This window comes from Malania oleifera, chromosome 10, assembly GCF_029873635.1.
Source record: "Malania oleifera isolate guangnan ecotype guangnan chromosome 10, ASM2987363v1, whole genome shotgun sequence".
Taxonomy (NCBI): Eukaryota; Viridiplantae; Streptophyta; class Magnoliopsida; order Santalales; family Ximeniaceae; genus Malania; species Malania oleifera.
Window position 1 is genome coordinate 699,575 of NC_080426.1, and position 20,143 is coordinate 719,717.

At 35.9% G+C, this 20,143-nt stretch overlaps 1 protein-coding gene across 1 annotated transcript; it reads left to right on the top strand.

Moving 5' to 3' along the window:
* The first annotated feature begins 995 nt into the window (after positions 1 to 995).
* LOC131165502 (probable LRR receptor-like serine/threonine-protein kinase IRK) lies at positions 996 to 5,991 on the top strand. Its single transcript, XM_058123380.1, has 2 exons — positions 996 to 3,594; positions 4,187 to 5,991. Exons 1-2 carry the CDS (start codon positions 2,168 to 2,170, stop codon positions 5,637 to 5,639), a joined length of 2,880 nt encoding a protein of 959 aa, XP_057979363.1. The 5' UTR covers positions 996 to 2,167; the 3' UTR covers positions 5,640 to 5,991.
* Positions 5,992 to 20,143: the final 14,152 nt, after the last annotated feature.

The following is a 20,143-nucleotide window of genomic DNA, read 5'->3' on the forward strand; positions in this document are numbered from 1 at the left end:
GCCCTTGATTATATCAATTAATCAATTATTAAGTACAAATATTTTAAACTTATAATTATTGAAATCTTATGACGTAGATTTTTAAGTACATATTATTCTTCATATATAATTTATACACATATCTAAACCTCAAAAGTATTAATGATCATCTTCTTCGAGTAATTATCAACATTCCCATGTTGAATTAAGTGTTGACCGAGACTTATTAATATTCCCAAAAATCTTACAACACAATCTCATTCCATGAGAATATTTTTTATGCTACAAACAAAACAACCCTAAGGAATTGTTTGGAACCTTAAAGATGTTAGGAGCATAAAATAAAAATAAAAAATTTACTTTTTTTTTCATGTTTTATTATAAAAAAAAAAGAGAAAAAAATATACCGTCAATATATTTAATTACACACGTGGTTACTATTTAATTTTTAATCATATTCAAAATAAATTTTAATGGTGTTTTATATAAAATAAAATATAACAAAAGATATTTTCCTTTCTTTTTATTTATTTTTTCAAACAAAATTATTAATCCAAACATTTCCATATCTTAAGAAAACACTAAAATACTAAAATAAATATTGTTATAAAATAAAATAAAAATCTATACTCTTAAAAAAAATAATCACATTCACAAGATAAGATAATTATATACTAATTTGAAAATTTCTGAGTTTCTTAAAAATCTTGCAATAAAAGACTTCTTTTCATATATAGTTTTGATTTTTTTAAAAAATTTATATTATATTAGACTTGTTACAAAATTTTGACTTGCAGGTCACAAGTTTGATGGGTGGAAAAAGTTTCTTAAAAAAAATGTAAGGTAAGATTGCACACTATAGAACTCTGTCCCTTTACTGGATCATGCATACTTAGAACGTTCATGCACGGGACTATTTTTTTTTTTTAAATAAAAAAAATTTGAAGTAAAATTCTTAATACAACTTTGCCAAATAAAAATTTAAATGCCACTGATGTAATTTAGTGAGAATACAGGGTTGGTCTTGAGATTCTCGCCGGATCAGATTTCCCGGGGAAAAGCTCCTCGGCCACTTATGCAGGCCATATTTAAAGTAGTGCTGACAAGGACTGCATGTCTGCCACGTCGGACCCAGTTAGGGAGGCGATCGGGCCACGTGTTCACCATCTAACAGCGAAGCCGCAGCCACCTGGTTTTTGCCGTTGAATAAAGTCTTTTTATTTACCCTCAAGACCACGGACCCCCTCTTCCCCGAGCCTCACTCTAATATGTCCGAAACTGACCACGCCGCTCGGAAGCTTCAACTGCCGGCAAGTGAGCCGTTCCCGGCGAGATTCTCGGAATCTACATTCTGAGACACAACCAGAGCCCTAGATTTCTCCACCGGGCTCCGTTGATTGTTCCGGTCTCGCGATTCGCTTGCAAATCCCGGCCGCTTTCCGGCGAAACAAAGGAAATCTCGGATATACCTTCTGCATTTCGTTGTTCGCAGATCATAACGTTGCGGAGTTCGTTCTCTGCGGACTCTTCAACTCTTTCCAGTTTGAAGTTCAGAATCGCCTGTTTTCATTGCCTCCGGAGAGGTTTTTAGGGTTTTTACGTTTTTCCTACCGAAGATTCCCTTTTTTCCAGCTGTGTTTTGAATTCTGGTGTCTTTCGTTGCTAATGTGACTGCTTTGTGGTATTTCTTGTACTGCCGTCCAAGATCTCGTCCTACTTCTTCTTATTTTATGTTTATTTTTTTTCTAGCCGTTTACAAAGAAAATTTATCTTTTATTTTTTCATTCTTCACACATCTTATTTTAGGAAAGTTGCGTAGAAATATATCGTGCTTCGATAAGGTTCTTTTCGTTTGTTTGAAGTAACTTCAAGTGTTCATTTCAGTTCAGTTGAAATCTTTGTCTTTTTTCCACTTTCAGCCGTGATTTGATTTCACCTGCCTTTTGTCTCTTTGGGTTTGTTGCAAAACTGAACAATGTTATGCTTGTTGCTCTAATTTGCTCATCAGCGTTTCCTTCATCGTCTGCTTTTGTGTTATTTCAGTTCTTCATGTCGCATTAGCATTTGCTTCATGTTAAAGGCAGTTCCTCTATCAATTATATATTTGCTTTTGATAGAATATCATATTTTATTTTATTTTATGGAAGAATATGTGCAGCCAGAACCTTTCGTTTGCTGAAGATTGAAAATGAAGAGGCTGCTCAGTTTATTTTTCCTGCTTGTCTTGGCGCTGGATTTTGTGACCCCTTTGAATCCATCTCTGAATGATGATGTTCTGGGATTGGTCGTCTTTAAGGCTGATATTCAAGATCCAAAGGCCAATCTGAAATCTTGGAATGAAGACGATGACAGTCCCTGCAACTGGTTCGGGGTTAAATGCAACCCCAGATTGAAAAGGGTTACTGACCTCGTCCTTGATGGTTTGTCTCTCTCGGGACGGATTGGCCGAGGCCTACTTCGGCTGCAATATCTCCGAAAGCTGTCACTTTCCAAGAATAATCTTACTGGAAGCATAACCCTCGATTTCACACAACTTCAGAACCTTACATATGTTGACCTGAGTGAGAACAGCCTCTCTGGACCAATCTCAAATGATTTCTTTCAACAATGTGGGTCTTTAAAATCAGTTTCTTTGGCCAAAAACAAGTTCCTGGGACAGATTCCAGATAGCCTAGGTTCATGTGCATCTCTAGCGGCAATTAACTTCTCCTCAAATCGGTTTTCAGGATCACTGCCTTCTGGAATTTGGTCCTTGCATGGGCTGAGATCACTTGATCTTTCAAGTAATCTGTTAGAGGGTGAAATTCCAAAGGGTATTGAAGCTTTGCATAATTTGCGAGACATTTACTTGCAGAACAATCAGTTTTCTGGAGAGTTTCCAGAGGGCATTGGTGATTGTTCGCTACTGAGATCCCTTGATTTTAGTAAGAATTCTCTTTCTGGTAATCTTCCAGAAACACTACAGAAACTCTCCTTGTGCAGTTATGTAAGTTTACATAGTAATTTGCTTGCTGGTGGCATTCCGGAATCGATTGGAGAAATGAAAAGTCTTGAGACTCTGGATCTTTCAGCAAACCGTTTTTCTGGACAGCTTCCAATTTCAATAGGAAATCTTCAGTCACTGAAGGTATTGAATTTTTCCAAAAATGATGTAAACGGGAGCTTGCCAGACTCTATGAAAAATTGTGCTAATCTGTTGGCCTTGGATTTTAGTCAGAATTCATTGACTGGTAGTCTTCCTGCATGGATTTTTAAATTGGGCGTACAGGAAGTATTGCCGTCAGGGAATAGATTGAGTGGAAATATAGGCAAAAGCTTGGAGATCTTGGATTTATCCTCCAATGCATTATCTGGCAAAATTGCTTCAGCTGTTGGCGTTCTTAGCAGCTTGCGGCTCTTGAATCTGTCCAGAAACTTTCTTGTAGGTTCTATTCCGGCTAGTATTGGAGATTTAAAAGCCTTGTATGTTCTTGATTTGAGTCAGAATCAATTAAATGGAAGCATTCCTGTTGAAATTGGAGGAGCTGCAGCTTTGAAGGAGCTGAGGCTGAAGAAAAACCTCCTAGCAGGAAAAATTCCAGTTTCACTTGAGAACTGCTCTTCACTAAGATCTCTGTAAGTTCTCTTTGCTCAAACGTTTCTGTAATTTTGTGCCTATGTGCTTGTGCTTGTTCTCTTTAACCCTGTTAGCTTGCAATTTGCCAGACAGATAAACCATGTGTGATTGAATGGAAAATTGGAAATTGGACCCTTCTTGCTCGTTGTTCCTCAAATATGGATTGGTTTTGCATTGATATTTGGGACTTATTATTAGTGTTGTTATTGCTAGTTTTTGGGAGGTGGGGATGTTATTTAGGGTATACTGAGAATCAATAATTATTTAGGGCATTTCATAGTTTGATTTTGTCCATTGTAGGCGCATAAATGGGGTAAAATTTTATTGCAATGATTTTTTTGTTAAAGTTATATGATAAAAAAAAAGTTACCATAATGTTGCTTCTGGTTGTCTGGAAACTTGAAATAGATGACATTCAATTCTTCTACCGTGATACTTGATGTAAATGTATTACCATTTTAAAAGAAAAGGGAAGTTTCTGTTTCTTAATTTGCCAGTCAAACGTTCAACCCTAACCAATATTATTGATGTTTCATCACTCTGCTGGTTCTTTTTTTTTTTTTTAATAATTATTTTGGTTTAATTTTGTAGGATCCTATCACATAACTACTTAACTGGTCCAATACCTGCAGCCATGGCAAAACTCACAGATTTACAAAATGTAGATTTATCCTTCAACAACCTTACAGGAAGCTTGCCCAAGCAATTGGCCAGTCTTTCCCACCTCCTCTCTTTTAACATTTCTCACAACCGCCTCGAAGGAGCGCTACCGGCTGGAAACTTTTTCAATACCATCTCCCCTACTTCTGTCTCTGATAATCCATCTCTTTGTGGCTCGGCTGCCAATAAGTCTTGCCCTGCAGTTCTTCCTAAACCAATTGTCCTCAATCCCAACTCTTCCTCCGACTCCCCTTCCGGTTCATTGCCCCACAGCAGCGTTGGTCACAAGAAAATCATCCTTAGCATTTCTGCGCTCATTGCTATTGGGGCAGCAGCCGTAATTGTCATTGGCGTAATTGCTATAACTGTCCTTAATCTTCGCGTTCGGACTACAGCTTCTCGTTCTGCAGCAGCCGTCACATTTTCTGGTGGTGATGACTTCAGCCATTCTCCCACCACTGATGCCAACTCTGGGAAGCTTGTCATGTTCTCTGGTGAACCTGATTTCAGTACAGGAGCTCATGCTCTGCTCAACAAGGATTGTGAACTTGGGCGAGGTGGGTTTGGAGCGGTCTACCGAACAGTTCTTCGAGATGGGCACCCAGTTGCCATTAAGAAGCTCACTGTCTCAAGTCTTGTCAAGTCCCAAGAAGACTTTGAGAGGGAAGTAAAGAAACTGGGAAAAGTTCGGCATCCTAATCTTGTGGGACTTGAAGGGTATTACTGGACTCCATCTCTGCAGCTCCTTATATGTGAATTTGTGCCTGGTGGAAGCCTATATAAACACCTCCATGAAGGACAAGGCGGGAACATCCTCTCATGGAATGATAGGTTCAACATAATTCTTGGGACAGCAAAATCCTTGGCTCACTTGCACCAGCATAAGATAATCCATTACAATCTAAAATCAAGTAATGTCCTCATGGACAGCTGTGGTGAACCTAAAGTGGGAGATTTTGGTCTTGCAAGGTTGCTCCCGATGCTTGATCGTTATGTTTTAAGTAGCAAGATTCAAAGCGCACTCGGCTACATGGCACCTGAATTTGCATGCCGAACGGTGAAGATAACAGAGAAATGTGATGTGTACGGGTTTGGTGTATTGGTGCTGGAGGTGGTTACTGGGAAGAGGCCTGTGGAGTACATGGAGGATGATGTGGTGGTGCTGTGCGACATGGTCAGAGCAGCACTCGAAGATGGTAGGGTGGAGGAGTGCGTCGATGAGAAGCTCCAGGGGAAATTCCCAGCGGAGGAAGCCATCCCGGTCATGAAGCTAGGGTTAATATGCACGTCACATGTACCATCAAACCGCCCGGAGATGGGAGAGGTGGTTAATATATTGGAGCTAATCAGGTGCCCTTCGGAAGGCCAAGAGGTGTTGGGATGAGTTTAACAAATGCTTCCAGCGATCGGAAAAGGGATTTATATTTACATTTACAATGGGTTTATCCGGGGAAGAGGAATCCGGTGTGATCTGTTTAGTTAGGAGAGAAACGAAGCTGAATTTGATTGTTGGATGGAAGATACATTTGTTTTGTTTTGGCTTTTCTTCTTGTTGGTTCTGTTTCTCGACTTGTTCTTGTTGTTTCCGGTTTGTTTTTATTTTTTTGTAGTTTGGTTCTGTATGTGACAGGTTGGGTTACCGGATTCCTTTTCGCCGGGCTCTTATTTGCGGGTATAGTGTTGCCCGCTCATTCATCATCCTGTATTGCTTCTATTCATCTCTATCTTTCCGATTCCAACGGTCCAACCCTACCTCTATATGCAGCGTGGGCAGGTTTTATTATTATTATTATTATCTTAATTTTTTATGGGTACAGCGGTGAAGGTTCTAAGATACATTTTTAGCAAAGTCAAAAAGCGACCGAAGAGCTTTAGACTGAAGATTATTTCCCCCAGCTTCAAATTAAAGCTATTGTTTAAATAAAATAAAGGGTGGAGAGAGTGAATGCCTAGCGAAGATAGGATAAAATCATACCGAGAAAATAGAGTAGTGGTTCTTGCCTAGAATATATATTAAAAATAGAAAATAGAATAGTGGTTGACAACATGATGCTGTCGGATAAGCCGCATAGAATTCTTTTCTCTTTATTATATTTAGGCATCCACCAAATTAACCCGAAAACAAAAATCATTATTTTACTTGTTTATTTTGGCACCCATGTCATGTCCTTGAGGTTTTAACTAATGAAGTTTTGTTAAAATGCATTTTTTGTTGGTTTCTCGTTAAACTTAATATGCCCTTTACTCCCATCTATTAATTCACTAGGCTCCACTAGCTGCTATGCATAACGCATCCAACGCTACAGTTCTGCCCTTCTGTTTTCCCCCAACTTTCACTCTGTCAAGGGAGTCTCTATTATTATTATTATTTTTTTTTGTTATTATTTTTTTCAAATATATATATATATGAAAATTATTCACAAAGGAAGTGACTTGTATAACTGGATTGGCCAAAATTTTAATGACTTAAAATTTCAAAGTCAAGTTGATATTTATTTTTATAAGCATATTGAGTTTGTAAAATGATTTTTTTAAAGTGGTATTAAAGGCAATAGCTTGAGGTCAGTAACAATAAAAATTAAAATTTAGAAACTAACTTAGGCGAGGATAGAGGCCGCCTACTTAAGACACTTAATTTTGAAGAATTAAACTTGCTTTCTAAGGTTAACCTTGCTTTTCAAGGGTGATAAATTTTCAGTCTGAAATATAATGATTGTCATTTGAAGCCAATTTGTAGTCACTTAATCCTTCCCAATTATGACTGAGTTGGTGTCTACAATTCCCCTTCTTCCTCTGACTTTGAGCTGCGACACCTCTCTGCATGCCACTCTCGATAACAACAGCTCTATCCACCATCTCTGCAAACGTCTGAGCCCGAAAACCGATAACTTGCTCGAATAAATTCTGCCTCAGGCATTCCTTAAATTTTCCTGCTTTCTTCTCCTCACCTGGTGCCAAGTGTGGGGCGAAACGGGACAACTCAATAAATCGTGCAGCATACTGTGGTACTGTCATCTGCCCCTGAGTTAAATGCAGGAATTCTGCTGCCTTTGCGCTTCGAATAATAGTAGGGAAATATCGTTAGAAAAATAGTTCCTTGAACCGACTCCATGTCACTGGCACTGGATCAAACATCTACTCCTCAATCAATCGCACTGATCTCCACTAGCATTTTCCCTTTCCTGTTAATTTAAACGACGCAAATGACACCTTCTGCTCGTATGTACATGCCAGCACTGCTCGTATGTACATGCCAGCACTGCTAAAATCTCCTAAACATCATGAACCCAGTTTTCAGCTATAATCGGGTCAGCTCCTCTAGCAAAAGAGGGAGGCTTCATTGGCATAAACTGCTCGATCGCTCTCCCCCGCTCCTAGTCATCTCAGCCATCACTTGCTGGGTGACGTTGCGTAATACTGCATTTGTATCTCCACCTCCCATACTGGAGGGTCTTGGTCTATCACTTCCAGCATTCGTACCATTGTTACCTGGATCCATCCTGAAAATACAAAGAACACTATTTCAGAATCCTATCTCTCGTACAAATCTAATTTATTACATTCAACTAAAACTTCAGATTCTCTATTAACAATCCCCACTGTTCTTGACCCAAAATCCAATTCTGCAACCTAAACACATGACTCGTCGATAGTTTACTATGATTTTCCTAGAATCGTCACACCAGGAAAAATACAGAAATCATCACAAAAATCTTGTATCCAGACCACAGAACAAAATCTCAAATCCTTATCCTATATTTTGGTATTGTTTCCGCTGCATTCTAAGATCTATAGAACCTAACAACTTAGACTCTGATACCAAACTATAACGACTTGCTACTTACATAATTTTTATATAATAATAATAATAATAATAATAATAATAATAATAATAATAATAATAATAATAATAATAATAATAATAATATAAAGCCAATTTGCCTGTAATACTTCTGAAAACATCTTAGGCCCAAAAGAGCACTAAGGAAACTTTGTACTCCATATATTCCTAAGCAGCGTGGTACGAGAAATTGTAAACATCTATATACAATACCAAAAAACTATGATTCCCAAAATACATATATATCACAAAATACCCAATGACGTATCAAAACCTGGGATCTACCCCAAACCACTGCCACCAAAGAAACATCTACCCTTCCAATAAGGGTAGCGTAAGCAGTCCTCTACCAGCGAGCCTGATCCGCTTGCCTAACTGGATCTCCTGAAAAATAGTAAGCCACTGGGATGAGACAACGCTCAGTAAGAGGAAATATGCTATTACTAGTGTGTGACGGCTGAGTTACACATTTAATATACATATATAATACTGATACTGTAAAACAAGTATGCTGGTATACTGTACAAAACACTCATAATATAATTTAAAATACAATTGTGCATCTGAACTTTCTACTCATACATACTTCTAATATTATAATATAACTGCTATTATATGGTATATCTGTATGTAATAAGAACTTTTGTGATAATATCCTGGGATCTGTATACCATGATTTAACCCCTCATGACTGGGTTGTGCGGCCCGTAGGCGTGACTTACTCTGGTTGGCTTACCAGGCAAGTCAATCTATATCTCTGTCAACCGACAATCTAGCCCACTGTAGTCTCTCCGGGCAATCTCCAAGTCTATCTCGTCTAACCAGCCACCTCAACCCAACTTGCTAGGGAGACTGCAATCTTTCCGGGCGCGGTTAGACAGAATCCACATACTATCTAAGATATGTGGTTGCACTCTATCTGAAATAGCAACGATACCGTGCTCTGCTATCTGAATTTGTCTGAAATTTCCTTAGGGATCTGATACTATGTAATACTAATATATATATATATATTTATATATATTTATCTTGCTATTTTAACATGATTTCAAAATAATCATAACACTATAAATTTGAACTGAAATATTTGACTAAAATATCTATAATATTTGTTTGAAATATCTGTAATTTCTGTCTAAAATATTTGTAATATCTTTCTGATATATTTGTAACTTCTGTCCGAGTGTTATGGTTTTAGAAATCATGTCATTCTGAAAAATACTACAACTCATTCTTTCTGCTAATATACTATATAACTGGATATCTATAAAGTTGTTTAATCATCATATTATATTTTAATAAACTCATGCCACACATTTGAGTAATCAAAATCTCATGCTCAATTTTTGTAATTCAATTGTAATACTAATATCAATAATATTCTGGAAAAATTGATAAATAAACTGATATATATATACATAAACATAACCTTCTGACATACATTCTAAAATCCCTAGCATAGTATATTTCCCTTACTTGATTATTCGAAAGCCCCTAGTATGATTGGTCCTACACCTGTAGGGTTTCTCGTTAACATCCTGAAAACAATATCCCCCAAAACAAAAATCCAGTATTTCTCTATGTACTACATTTCTTATAACTATGGCAAAACCAAATATTGGATAAAAGGTCTTACCTTGAATTTGGATTGAAATCCAAGGCAGCCTCACCAACGATCCACTCTAGCAGACTTGAAGAGAACTTCTCCAGGCGTGTCGTGGTGGTCTCGGATCGTCGAACTGGCAAGAATCTGGCCCGAAAACTCAGAGAGAAGGTGGGAGAGACGAACAAGAGAGAGAATAGGGATTTTGTGCATGAATTTCCGGTTGAAAAATGAGGTTTAGGCTATTTATACACTGACATTCGTCGACGAGCCACGTCACTTTGTCGACGAGGTCAAGAAGGGAATTCGTCGACGAATGTTTATCCTCGTCAACGAAATTTAGAACTGAGATATATCCTTTTGGTATCTTCTTGTCGACAAGACACATCCCCGTTGATGAGCCCCTCATGTGTGCTCGTCGAAGAACCCCCTGAGTTCTTCGATGAGACCCTGTTTAATTTTTCAATTTTCAATTCCTTTTCTCTCCTTATCCTATTATTAAATTATGAAAATTATTCGGGTCTCTACACTGTACCATAACCTCAAGAACTCTCACTTGTAATGAGCCGAACTATTTTTTGCAGGAATTGTATATATGTAATAACCCAAGGAATATAATTAGGGCCTCGTTGACGAACACAGGGGATTCGTCGACGAGGGTGCAAAGGATATCGTCGACGAGGAAATACCAAGAGACTATTTATCTAGGTTTTGAATTTCGTCGACGAGGAGAAGGCATTCGTTGACGAACCTCCTTCTTGACCTCGCCGATGAGGTGACGTGGCTCGTCAACGAAAACCAGAGTATAAATAGTCATAATCTTGGATTTTTAGCGAAATTCTCAACAAAATCTTCCTTTTCTCTCTCCTCTACGATTTCTCTCTTTTCTCTCTTTGATTTTGGCCCTGTTTCTCGCCGGATCGACAATCTGAGGCCACCACAACGCTCATGGGAAAGTTCTCTCCAAATCTGCCAAAGCGAATCATTGGTGGGATTGAGTTAAAATTCATCCCAAATTTAGCGTAAGGTCTTTTATGCAATATTTGGCTTTTCAGTAGTTGTAGAAAATGTAGTAGTCAAAAAAATAGTAATATTTTGTTCTAATAAATGTTATTTTCAGGGTGTTGAGTGAGGAATCCTGCGGGTGTAGGACCAATCACAGTAGGGGGACTTTAGCAGGAATCAGGTAAGGGAAATATGCTTTGCTAGGTAATTCTATTATGATTCAGTACAAATCATATGTTTTTTAGAAAATTATTATTCAGACTATATATATACAGTTTTCAAAGACTGATAATATTGATATTTAGTTGTGTGGCATGAGTTTAATATTAGATCAACACAGGATTTATATAATTCTCAGAATATCATGATTTACAGTATACGTACAGAAACTTGTATTTTACCGTATTTTCAGAATACTATGATATACAAACCTAAAAAACATAACACTTAGTTATTACAGTTAATTAGATATTTCAGTTATTCAGTTATGCAGATATCTCAGATATTCAGTTATTACAGTTTATTCAGATCAGTTTATATAATGTTATGGTTATTTCAATTGTTACAAATCATGGTAAAAACAGTATTTTAGAAATATCAGTTATATATATATGATTATGACTGTACTATTAGTTACCACCCAAGAAAAACAAATGTGGAAGCAGATGTGCGAAGTAGGAAATCAGTTGAATCAGCATTAGCAGCCATGGAGATTTAACACCCGATTTTGATGGATTTGGAGAGACTCAGCATAGAGTTGGCAGAAGATAGTCCACAAGCTTTTGTTGCCAGCCTAGTTATACAGCCTACCCTATATGAGAAAATTAAAGCAACTCAGGGTGATGATGCAGCGTTGGCAGAGGTTATGGCTAGAGTGCGGGATGGTCAAGGAGAGGAGTTCAACATATCAGATGACGGAGCCTTGCGTTTCCGTACTAGACTATGTGTTCCTACAGATACCGAGATCATGAGAACTATATTGGAGGAGGCTCACAGATAACTATATACAGTCCATCATGATAGTACTAAAATGTACAGGGATCTGCGAGAGTACTTTTGGTGGAGTGGGATGAAAAGAGAAATTGCCGAATTTGTACAGTAGTGCTTGACGTGCTAGCAGGTTAAGGTTGAGCACCAGAGACTAGTAGGACAATTGTAGCCGTTGTTTATTCCATAATGGAAGTGGGACCACGTGTCTATGGATGTTGTTACGGGGTTACCACCAGTAAGGCAGGGATTGAATGCAATTTGGGTAGTTGTTGATCGTTTGACGAAGATTGCCTATTTTATCCCTATTAAAGTTGGCTATTCCATGGACAGACTGACAGAGATATATGTTCAGGACATAGTTCGCATCCATGTTGTACCAGTATCCATAGTTTCAGATCGGGATCCTCGGTTTACTTAAACGATTCTAGAAAAGCTTTTAGGAGGCTATGGGTACACAGTTAGCATTTAGTACAACTTTCCATCCCTAGTCAGATGGTCAGATTGAGAGGACAATTCAGACCTTAGAAGATATGTTTCGTGTATGCGTGCTAGATTTTGGGGGTAGTTGGACTCAGTTCTTACCACTAGTTGAATTTGCTTATAATAACAGCTGCCGGTATAGTATTGACATGGCTCCATACGAGGCACTGTACGACAGGAGATGTCGTTCTCTTCTCTTCTGGGATGAGGTAGGCAAAAGGTGAGTTTTGGGTCCAGAGATTGTTCAGCGGACTTGTGACAAGGTCCGACTAATTAAAGAAAGAATCAATACTGCACAGAATCAGTAGAAAAGTTATGCAGACACTCGTCGTCGAGAGTTAGAGTTTGAAGTGGGAGATCGAGTATTCTTGAAAGTAACTTCTATGAGAGTGATTATGAGATTTGAGAAGAAGAGTAAGTTGAGCCCTAGGTATATTGGCCCTTTTGAGATATTAGAGAGAATAAGGCTAGTTGCCTATAGGTTAGCTTTGCCGCCAACGTTATCCAGAATACACGACGTATTTCATATTGCTATGTTAAGGAAATACGTCCTAAACCCATCCTACATTATTAGCTATGCAGAGATAGAACTCAAGGATTCATTAGCTTATGAATAAGTACCAGTACAAATATTAGACAGAAAGACACAAGAATTACGGACAAAAGAAATTCAATTAGTTAAAGCTTTGTGGAAGAATCACGCTATAGAAGAAGCTTCTTGGGAGCTCAAGGAGCAGATAAGACAGAGCCCCCTGTGTTCGTCGACGAAATTCAGGCTGCCTCAGAACCTCTCTCGGTATTTTCTTGTCGACGAGCCCCCTGTGTTCGTCGACGATTTCTCTTAAGCCTTCGTCGACGAATCCCCTGTATTCGTCAATGAAGTCTAGCTGAATCCTTTTTTAAGCCCTTCCAAGAATTCAATGTTGTCGATGAAGTCGACTGCTTCCTTCTGTTTCCGGTCTCCATTTTCCTTTATTTATCTTTTAAATATATTTTAAATTCGGGTCGTTACACTTCAACTGTTTTATCCAACATCTTTTAACTGTTTTACCCAGCATTTTTCAACTGTTTTACCTAACATCTTTTACCTGTTTTATCCAACATTTTTCAACTGTTTTACCCAACATTTTTCAACTGTTTTACCCAGTATCTTTCAGCTGTTTACATGGTTGTATTAACACACACAAGCAGCATAGTTCATATCATATTTCATTCTCAATGCATTACTTACTTAACAAGCATCTTATACATTTAACATATATTTGCACAGAACTTACATTTACTCATGCCACACAATTTAACAATAAAATTCATACATTGCCTGTAAAATAAGTCAACCAACATTTAACGTTTATACACTGAAAATACCTTTCATTTTTTACATAATTGTCTTGAAAATATTTTCCACTTTTATTAATTCATTTTCGTATATACGTATCTAATAAACAACCCTAAACTCGGAAAAATATAATTTAAATGGTTGGCATTTTAAATCCATACCGAAACATATACATGTATATATAACACAATTTATTTTTCATTAAATTCATAAAAATTCTGGTTTAATATATATTTTTCGCCTTACCTGATTTCTTGAACTACGCCAACAGGGACATCGAAAAATATCTGCGGCGCTCACCTGGACCCTGAATCAAAAATCCTAATTCCATTAAAATAATCCTAAATAAATATTATTTTAATATTTTCTAGACTCATAAATTTTAAATAAATAATTATACCCTTAAATATAGTCAATTTACCAAAATTTTCAAATCCCACTCTTGCTCTGGAGTGGGGCCTAGAAAATTCCAATTGAAAATTTACTCATGTCAAAATAATGACGATCACGACTAGGATCCCGTGGTGGTGCCTGATCGTCGATTTAACAGCAGATTTAACAAGAAATTGAGAAATTAAGGGAAATTTATCTTACCCCAGGAATAGTGCCTATGCTACCGCTCCCACGACAAATCCGTTCCTGTAAAAATGTCGGTGGCGGAGTTAAGAATCCAACGACACCTTTTGCTTCTTGATCGATGCTCATCAGGCCGATGAAATTGAGGAGAGAGATAGAAGCGGAGACGGAGACGACGAAGAGACAGAGAGAGAAGGAGAGGCGTCTGTGTTTCAGGAAGCTTGAAGATGCTTTCATTTCTTTTTTTTTTTACTTACTTTTAACTTATTTTATATATATATATATATATATATATATAAATATATATAATCACCATTTTACTTAACTTAATTAATTCAAGTTAATAATGTTTAATTAATTAATTACTATTTAATAATTTAAATTTAATTTAATTCTTTTTTTAACTATTCCCTTTATTTGTTTATTTAATACATTAATTTAATAATGTTTAACTAATTAATTGATTAATAATTTTAATTAATTAATTTTTTTTAATTTTTTTTTTCGGATTATTACAATACCTACCTATCTTGCATGATGCAAATTATTACAAGTCATAGGAGTGTATAGTCCATAATAAAATTACATCATAAAATGAAGAAACTAAATAATAATTTCAAATACAACACATATTTCTTCACTCTTCTGCTTGATCACCGCACGCCATCATCATATGTTTTTTAGTTCGAATATGCATGCATAGTGAACTTGCATGCAAACCTTAGTTCAACCATTAGTTTTAAGAGTATTTGTCATGATCAAAACTGGGTATGACCAATCAGGTCAACAAACCTATTAACCTATTCAAACTTTCTCAAATACTTTACCATCTAGCTTTGCAGAAGGTGACTTATTAATAATATAACAAGTTGTTAACTGCATCTGCCTAGAAATTCTTAGGCAATTTTGCATGTAGTCTCATACTCCTAGATTTTTCAATTAGGGTCCTCTTCATCCTTTCAGTCACCCCATTTTATTGTGAAATCCAACGAATTGTAAAATGTCTAAAAATTCCCTTATACCTACAAAAGTTAAAAAACTCATCAAACTTATACTCTAACCCATTATTTGAATTGAGACACTTCACAGATTTTCCTATTTGTTTCTCAACCTCTGCTTTCCACTGCTTGAATTTAGAGAATACCTCTGACTTTTCATTCATGAAGCAAACCCAAAGCTTCCTAGAGTAATCATCAACGAAGTTAACAAAATACTGAGCTTTGTTCCTAGCTGGTATCCTCGTAGGTCCTCAAACATTATTGTGAACGTAATCTAGAATACCTTTACTCTTTTGAGAAGACAAATTGAATTTTACTTTGCATTGTTTACCCAAAACATAATACCTACAAAAATCGACTCTGCACTATTTCAACCCTTTCAACATTTTTCTCTTATGGAGTTTCATCATATCCCCCTCACTCGTATGTCTGAGGTGCATATGCTAGAGCTTAGTGTCAATTGTGTGGGTATTTGATGAAGCAATTGCTACACTACCCACAATTGTACTACCTATTAGCCGATACAGATTGTTATCAACTCATTTACTCTTCATAACAACCATAAAACCCTTTGACACCTTTAGGATTTCACTTCCAAGAGCTGTCAAAAAGGCCATACAGAGTCTTCTCTAAGTAACCTACAGAAAGCATGTTCTTTTTCCATTTTAAAACATGTTTAACATTTTTTAATATTCTAACAATGTCATTGAACATTCTAACTTTTGTAGTACCAATTCCAATTACACGATGAAGATGCTCATCCCCAAGAACTACCAACCCACCGTCACATTCCTTCTAAGTATCAAACCACTCCCTATATGGATAATAATGAAAGAAGCAACTAGAATCCATAGTCCAATTATCCTAAAAATAATTTTTACCTAAAGCAACCAACAATAGCTCGTCATCGTCTGAAGTAGCTGCACAACATTTGAAGAGCTTGAAAATCGATCTTTCTCGTCTTCCTTTTTCTTCCAAAAAGGAAAATCTCACTTGTAGTGCCGCTTCTATATGCACTTGAAGCATTCAACATTCTTGACTCTTGATTTAGACTTTGATATGCCCCTTTTCTTGTACTTCTCCTTGGACTTCCCTCTCCTATGCTCTGCCTTGGCAACCGAGTCCTTTGGTTCATTGTCTTTTTTGTTAAGTCTTCTTCTAGCCTTGTTTGACCTGAGAATGCCAGAATCCTCTTCATAAGTTAGAGTATATTTCTCGTAGAGTAGTATCATAACCAATTGTTCAAATAAAGAAGGAAAAGAAGATAACAACAACAACATTTTATCTTCATCTTCAATCTTCACATCCCCTTTGAAAAATTCGCTAATAATATAATTGAATTTATTCATATGCTAATTTTGATCTCCACCCTTGGGCATATGAAGGAATAACAATGAATTTTTCAATAGAAATTTATTAGTATTGTTCTTTGATATATATAGACTCTTAAGTTTTGAACACAAAGCCTTGATAGTTCTGTAGTGATAAAAAAAAAAGAAATTAATTAATTAATTAATTAAATTATTATTATTAACTATATAATATAATATTATATATATATATATATATAAAGTTAACTTTTGGCAAAGAGAAGTTGTAGAGATTCTCTCTCTCATCACCTCTCTTTCTCTCTCCTCGCCTTCCTTTTCTCTCTCTCCTAATTTTCTCTACGAGTTTTTGGCCGATTGAAGAATGGAAAATATCACGGGGTTCCATTTTCAGCCACCAACATTTTAATCGGAGTGGATTCGTGATTAGGGCGTCATAGGCATCACTCCTGGGATAAGGTAAATCCATTCTCTCTCTTCAATTTCTCCCCAATATTTAGCCAAATTAACGATTAGACACCACCACAGGGTCCCAACTTCGATCTTTAGTAAGTTAATTGCAGCAGATTTTAGATTTGTACTTCCTAGGCACGACTCCAAGGCTTAGGTAAGGGGAATAAATTATGTCAGAAATTTTTATAATATAACTGATTAAATTGTAATTTGAGATTATAGGAATTATATACACGTTTTTCTAAATATTTTGGCATATGGAAATTGGATTTTGGATTATTATTATTATTATTGTTATTATGAATTGATTAAGTTGGTGTTTGTGAGCGTAGGGATTTTATAATAATAATTATTTTAAAGTTGAACCAATTGAATTAAAGTATTTGATTTCTGAATGATTATAACGGATTTTCTGAATAAATTAAACGGATGAAATTAATGGTTTTGGATTATTAAAGTATGATTTATTATTCACAGGTAGTTTAGTAAAGTATGGTTAAATACATAAACCGTGTGACATGAGATTATCATTTTTATAATAAATTAGTTGTGATTGTTGTGGGGTGTGTATCTGATATTTATGGTGTTGTGCTGTTATTCATGTAAATTGCAATATAACGTTGACAAGAGTAAGGAGTTCGTTATATTGTACCTGTTATAAATCACAATATAACGTTGGCAAGATTTGAGGAGGTCGTTATATTGTCATTTATATAGATAGGGTAAGACGTTGGCAAGTATGAGGAGGTCGTCTTACTGTTTTACTATGAATAGGGTCTTGTATGTTGTATCTATGTGGCATGATGAAGTGGTGATGCTCAGTACAGAAATTCTATGTGAAGTTTATACTGATGCTGAAGGCCTGTGTGACGTGATGGAGTGGTGAAGCTCAGTATAGAAACTCTGTGTGAAGTCTATACTAATGCTGAAGGCCTGTGGGGTGTGATGAAGTGGTGAAGCTCAGTATAGAAACTCTGTGTGAAGTCTATACTGACGCTGAAGGCTTGTGTAAGAAAGTATTGGGAAGTAAAGTAAATGTGCATTTTCATTTATGGGTGTGAGTGCATGAATGTGGGTTGAATGCATGGTAATTGTGGATGTGCCGTGGTATATGTGCATGCAGATTTTATAATATGATTGATGTTGAATGTGTGAGAGTTATAGTTGGTAAATGAAAGTTAATTAAAGCAAAGTATTAAATGTAAATTATTTTGAAGTATTTCATGTGATTAGGCCGAGGTAAACTCTTCGCTTAAGGGCTTGCTGAGTAAGGCTAGTGCCCTGATAGGTATCAGCTGTAGCCATACCCAAACTAAATGGGCAAGGTTACATAAGGTATCAGAGCAAAGAAGCGTTACATGTATGGGCGTGTAATCTCGCTAATCCTCAGGAACTCTCGCTTATAAAAAATGTTGCATGTGTGAATATAGTCTATAAGAGTCTTAACAGCTGTTGTCGTTTGACAAATGATTATATTTTGTATACACTAAAACTCATGTTACCACACACTGATAATGATTTATTCCATTCTTACTGAGAGGTGTCTCACTCTATCCATATCTAACATTTTTCAGATACTTTGTGAAGTATGACAGTAAGTAGAGTGCGCAGTGGAAGCGTAGGTTGGATAGAAGGTCCTTGGTTAGAATTGTTAGTATTTTATTTATGTTTTTTATGACCTCAGGACCTTATTGTTATATAGGGTTTTTTATTGTAATAAAGGTTAATTTTTAGTACTCTGGTAATTGTTATGGAGATGTTCCGCTGTTATTTATGTGGTATCAGATTTAATTTAGAATAACACCCCGGGCCCCACTTAGCGGGTTCTTGGGCGTTACAAGTTTTCTCCTCCATCACATTGAATACATCATAATCTGCGAAAATCATTTTTATCCATCTTCTTCGATTTCTCTTTTGTTAAAGCTTATAAATTTTTTATTGAACCAACATATTGATTACCTGCATCTGCAATTGACTAAAGTTCCCTTTAGCACCAAACTTTTCAAATTTGGTCTTCACCCCGTTCATCACTATTGTGATGCAATTGCAAATCCTAAAAAAACCTGGCATAAACTTGGTGCTCTGATACCAATTGTTGTGAAATTACACCTTAAGATTATGTGCGTATATTGATAGAGCCCCTATGCAATTTTCACTATCAAATGAAAAAAATGCCTTAGGGTTTCAACCCTCGGCTATAAAGTGTGTATATAACCCCATATTAAAATCCAAAACCATTCTCATGTGATATACATTTACATTGCACCTAACTCAAACATACCATACCATACTCTAGAGGGCGAAACCTTTCACACCCATCAATGCGCCCCCACTTAATTAGTTTAAGCAAACAAAAAGGTCTTATGCGAGCCCTTGTGAGCTCCCGAGTCCTCCAATTTGTAAAAGTCTTCAAGTGTATACTCTCTGACTATGAGTAACAATTCAACATAAACAATAAAATTAATTCAAAAAATATTTTTTAGAAAAAAAAGTTGGTTTTGTATAACACATTGTGCATATTTCATGAATGTAGTTATCTTTATTCGTAAATTTTAAATTATTATCCTTGCACATCTAAGAGATCCTGAACAAAATAAATAAATTAATAGAAATGTAAGGTGAAATTCCCTCCTCCCAAATAGCACAAACAAGGTCATATTTGATTAAGAATTAGAAAGCTTATAATCAAGTTATTGTTTTCAAAAATTTGAAAAAGAGTAAGTTATATTATGGCTATTTTATAATAAAAGGCGCATCATATTATCCAAATTATATAAGGCCATATATTTATACAAATTTATATATTTTAAATTTGCATCCAACATACTTTAAAAAAAAATCCACCCATGAATTGGATATTAACAAAAAAATTGTAATTCAAGTTCTAATTCTTAAAAAATTACATAACAATAATGCCAATATAAATTCTAAATTATTAAAAACTAAATTTTATTCAAAAGATAAAAGATATAAGCTTCTCTTAAAGTTGGGTAGAAGGATATGAACCTCCCCTAAAATTTTAAAAATTTTAAAGACTTTCTCTGAGGTTTACTTAAAAAAACACAAAACTTTTCTTATATTTGACAAAAGATAAACTCGAGGAGTATGAATGTTTTAATAAATATATTTCAAGGAAGATTTATGAGATTTTAAAAATATTAAAAAGGTTTGTAGGATTTTTAAAACCTTATGCGAGATCAGTGTTTTTTATCCTAATTTAAATTACAGATAAAAGACACTTACATCCTCGCCTGACAAAGAAATATGTACCTCCT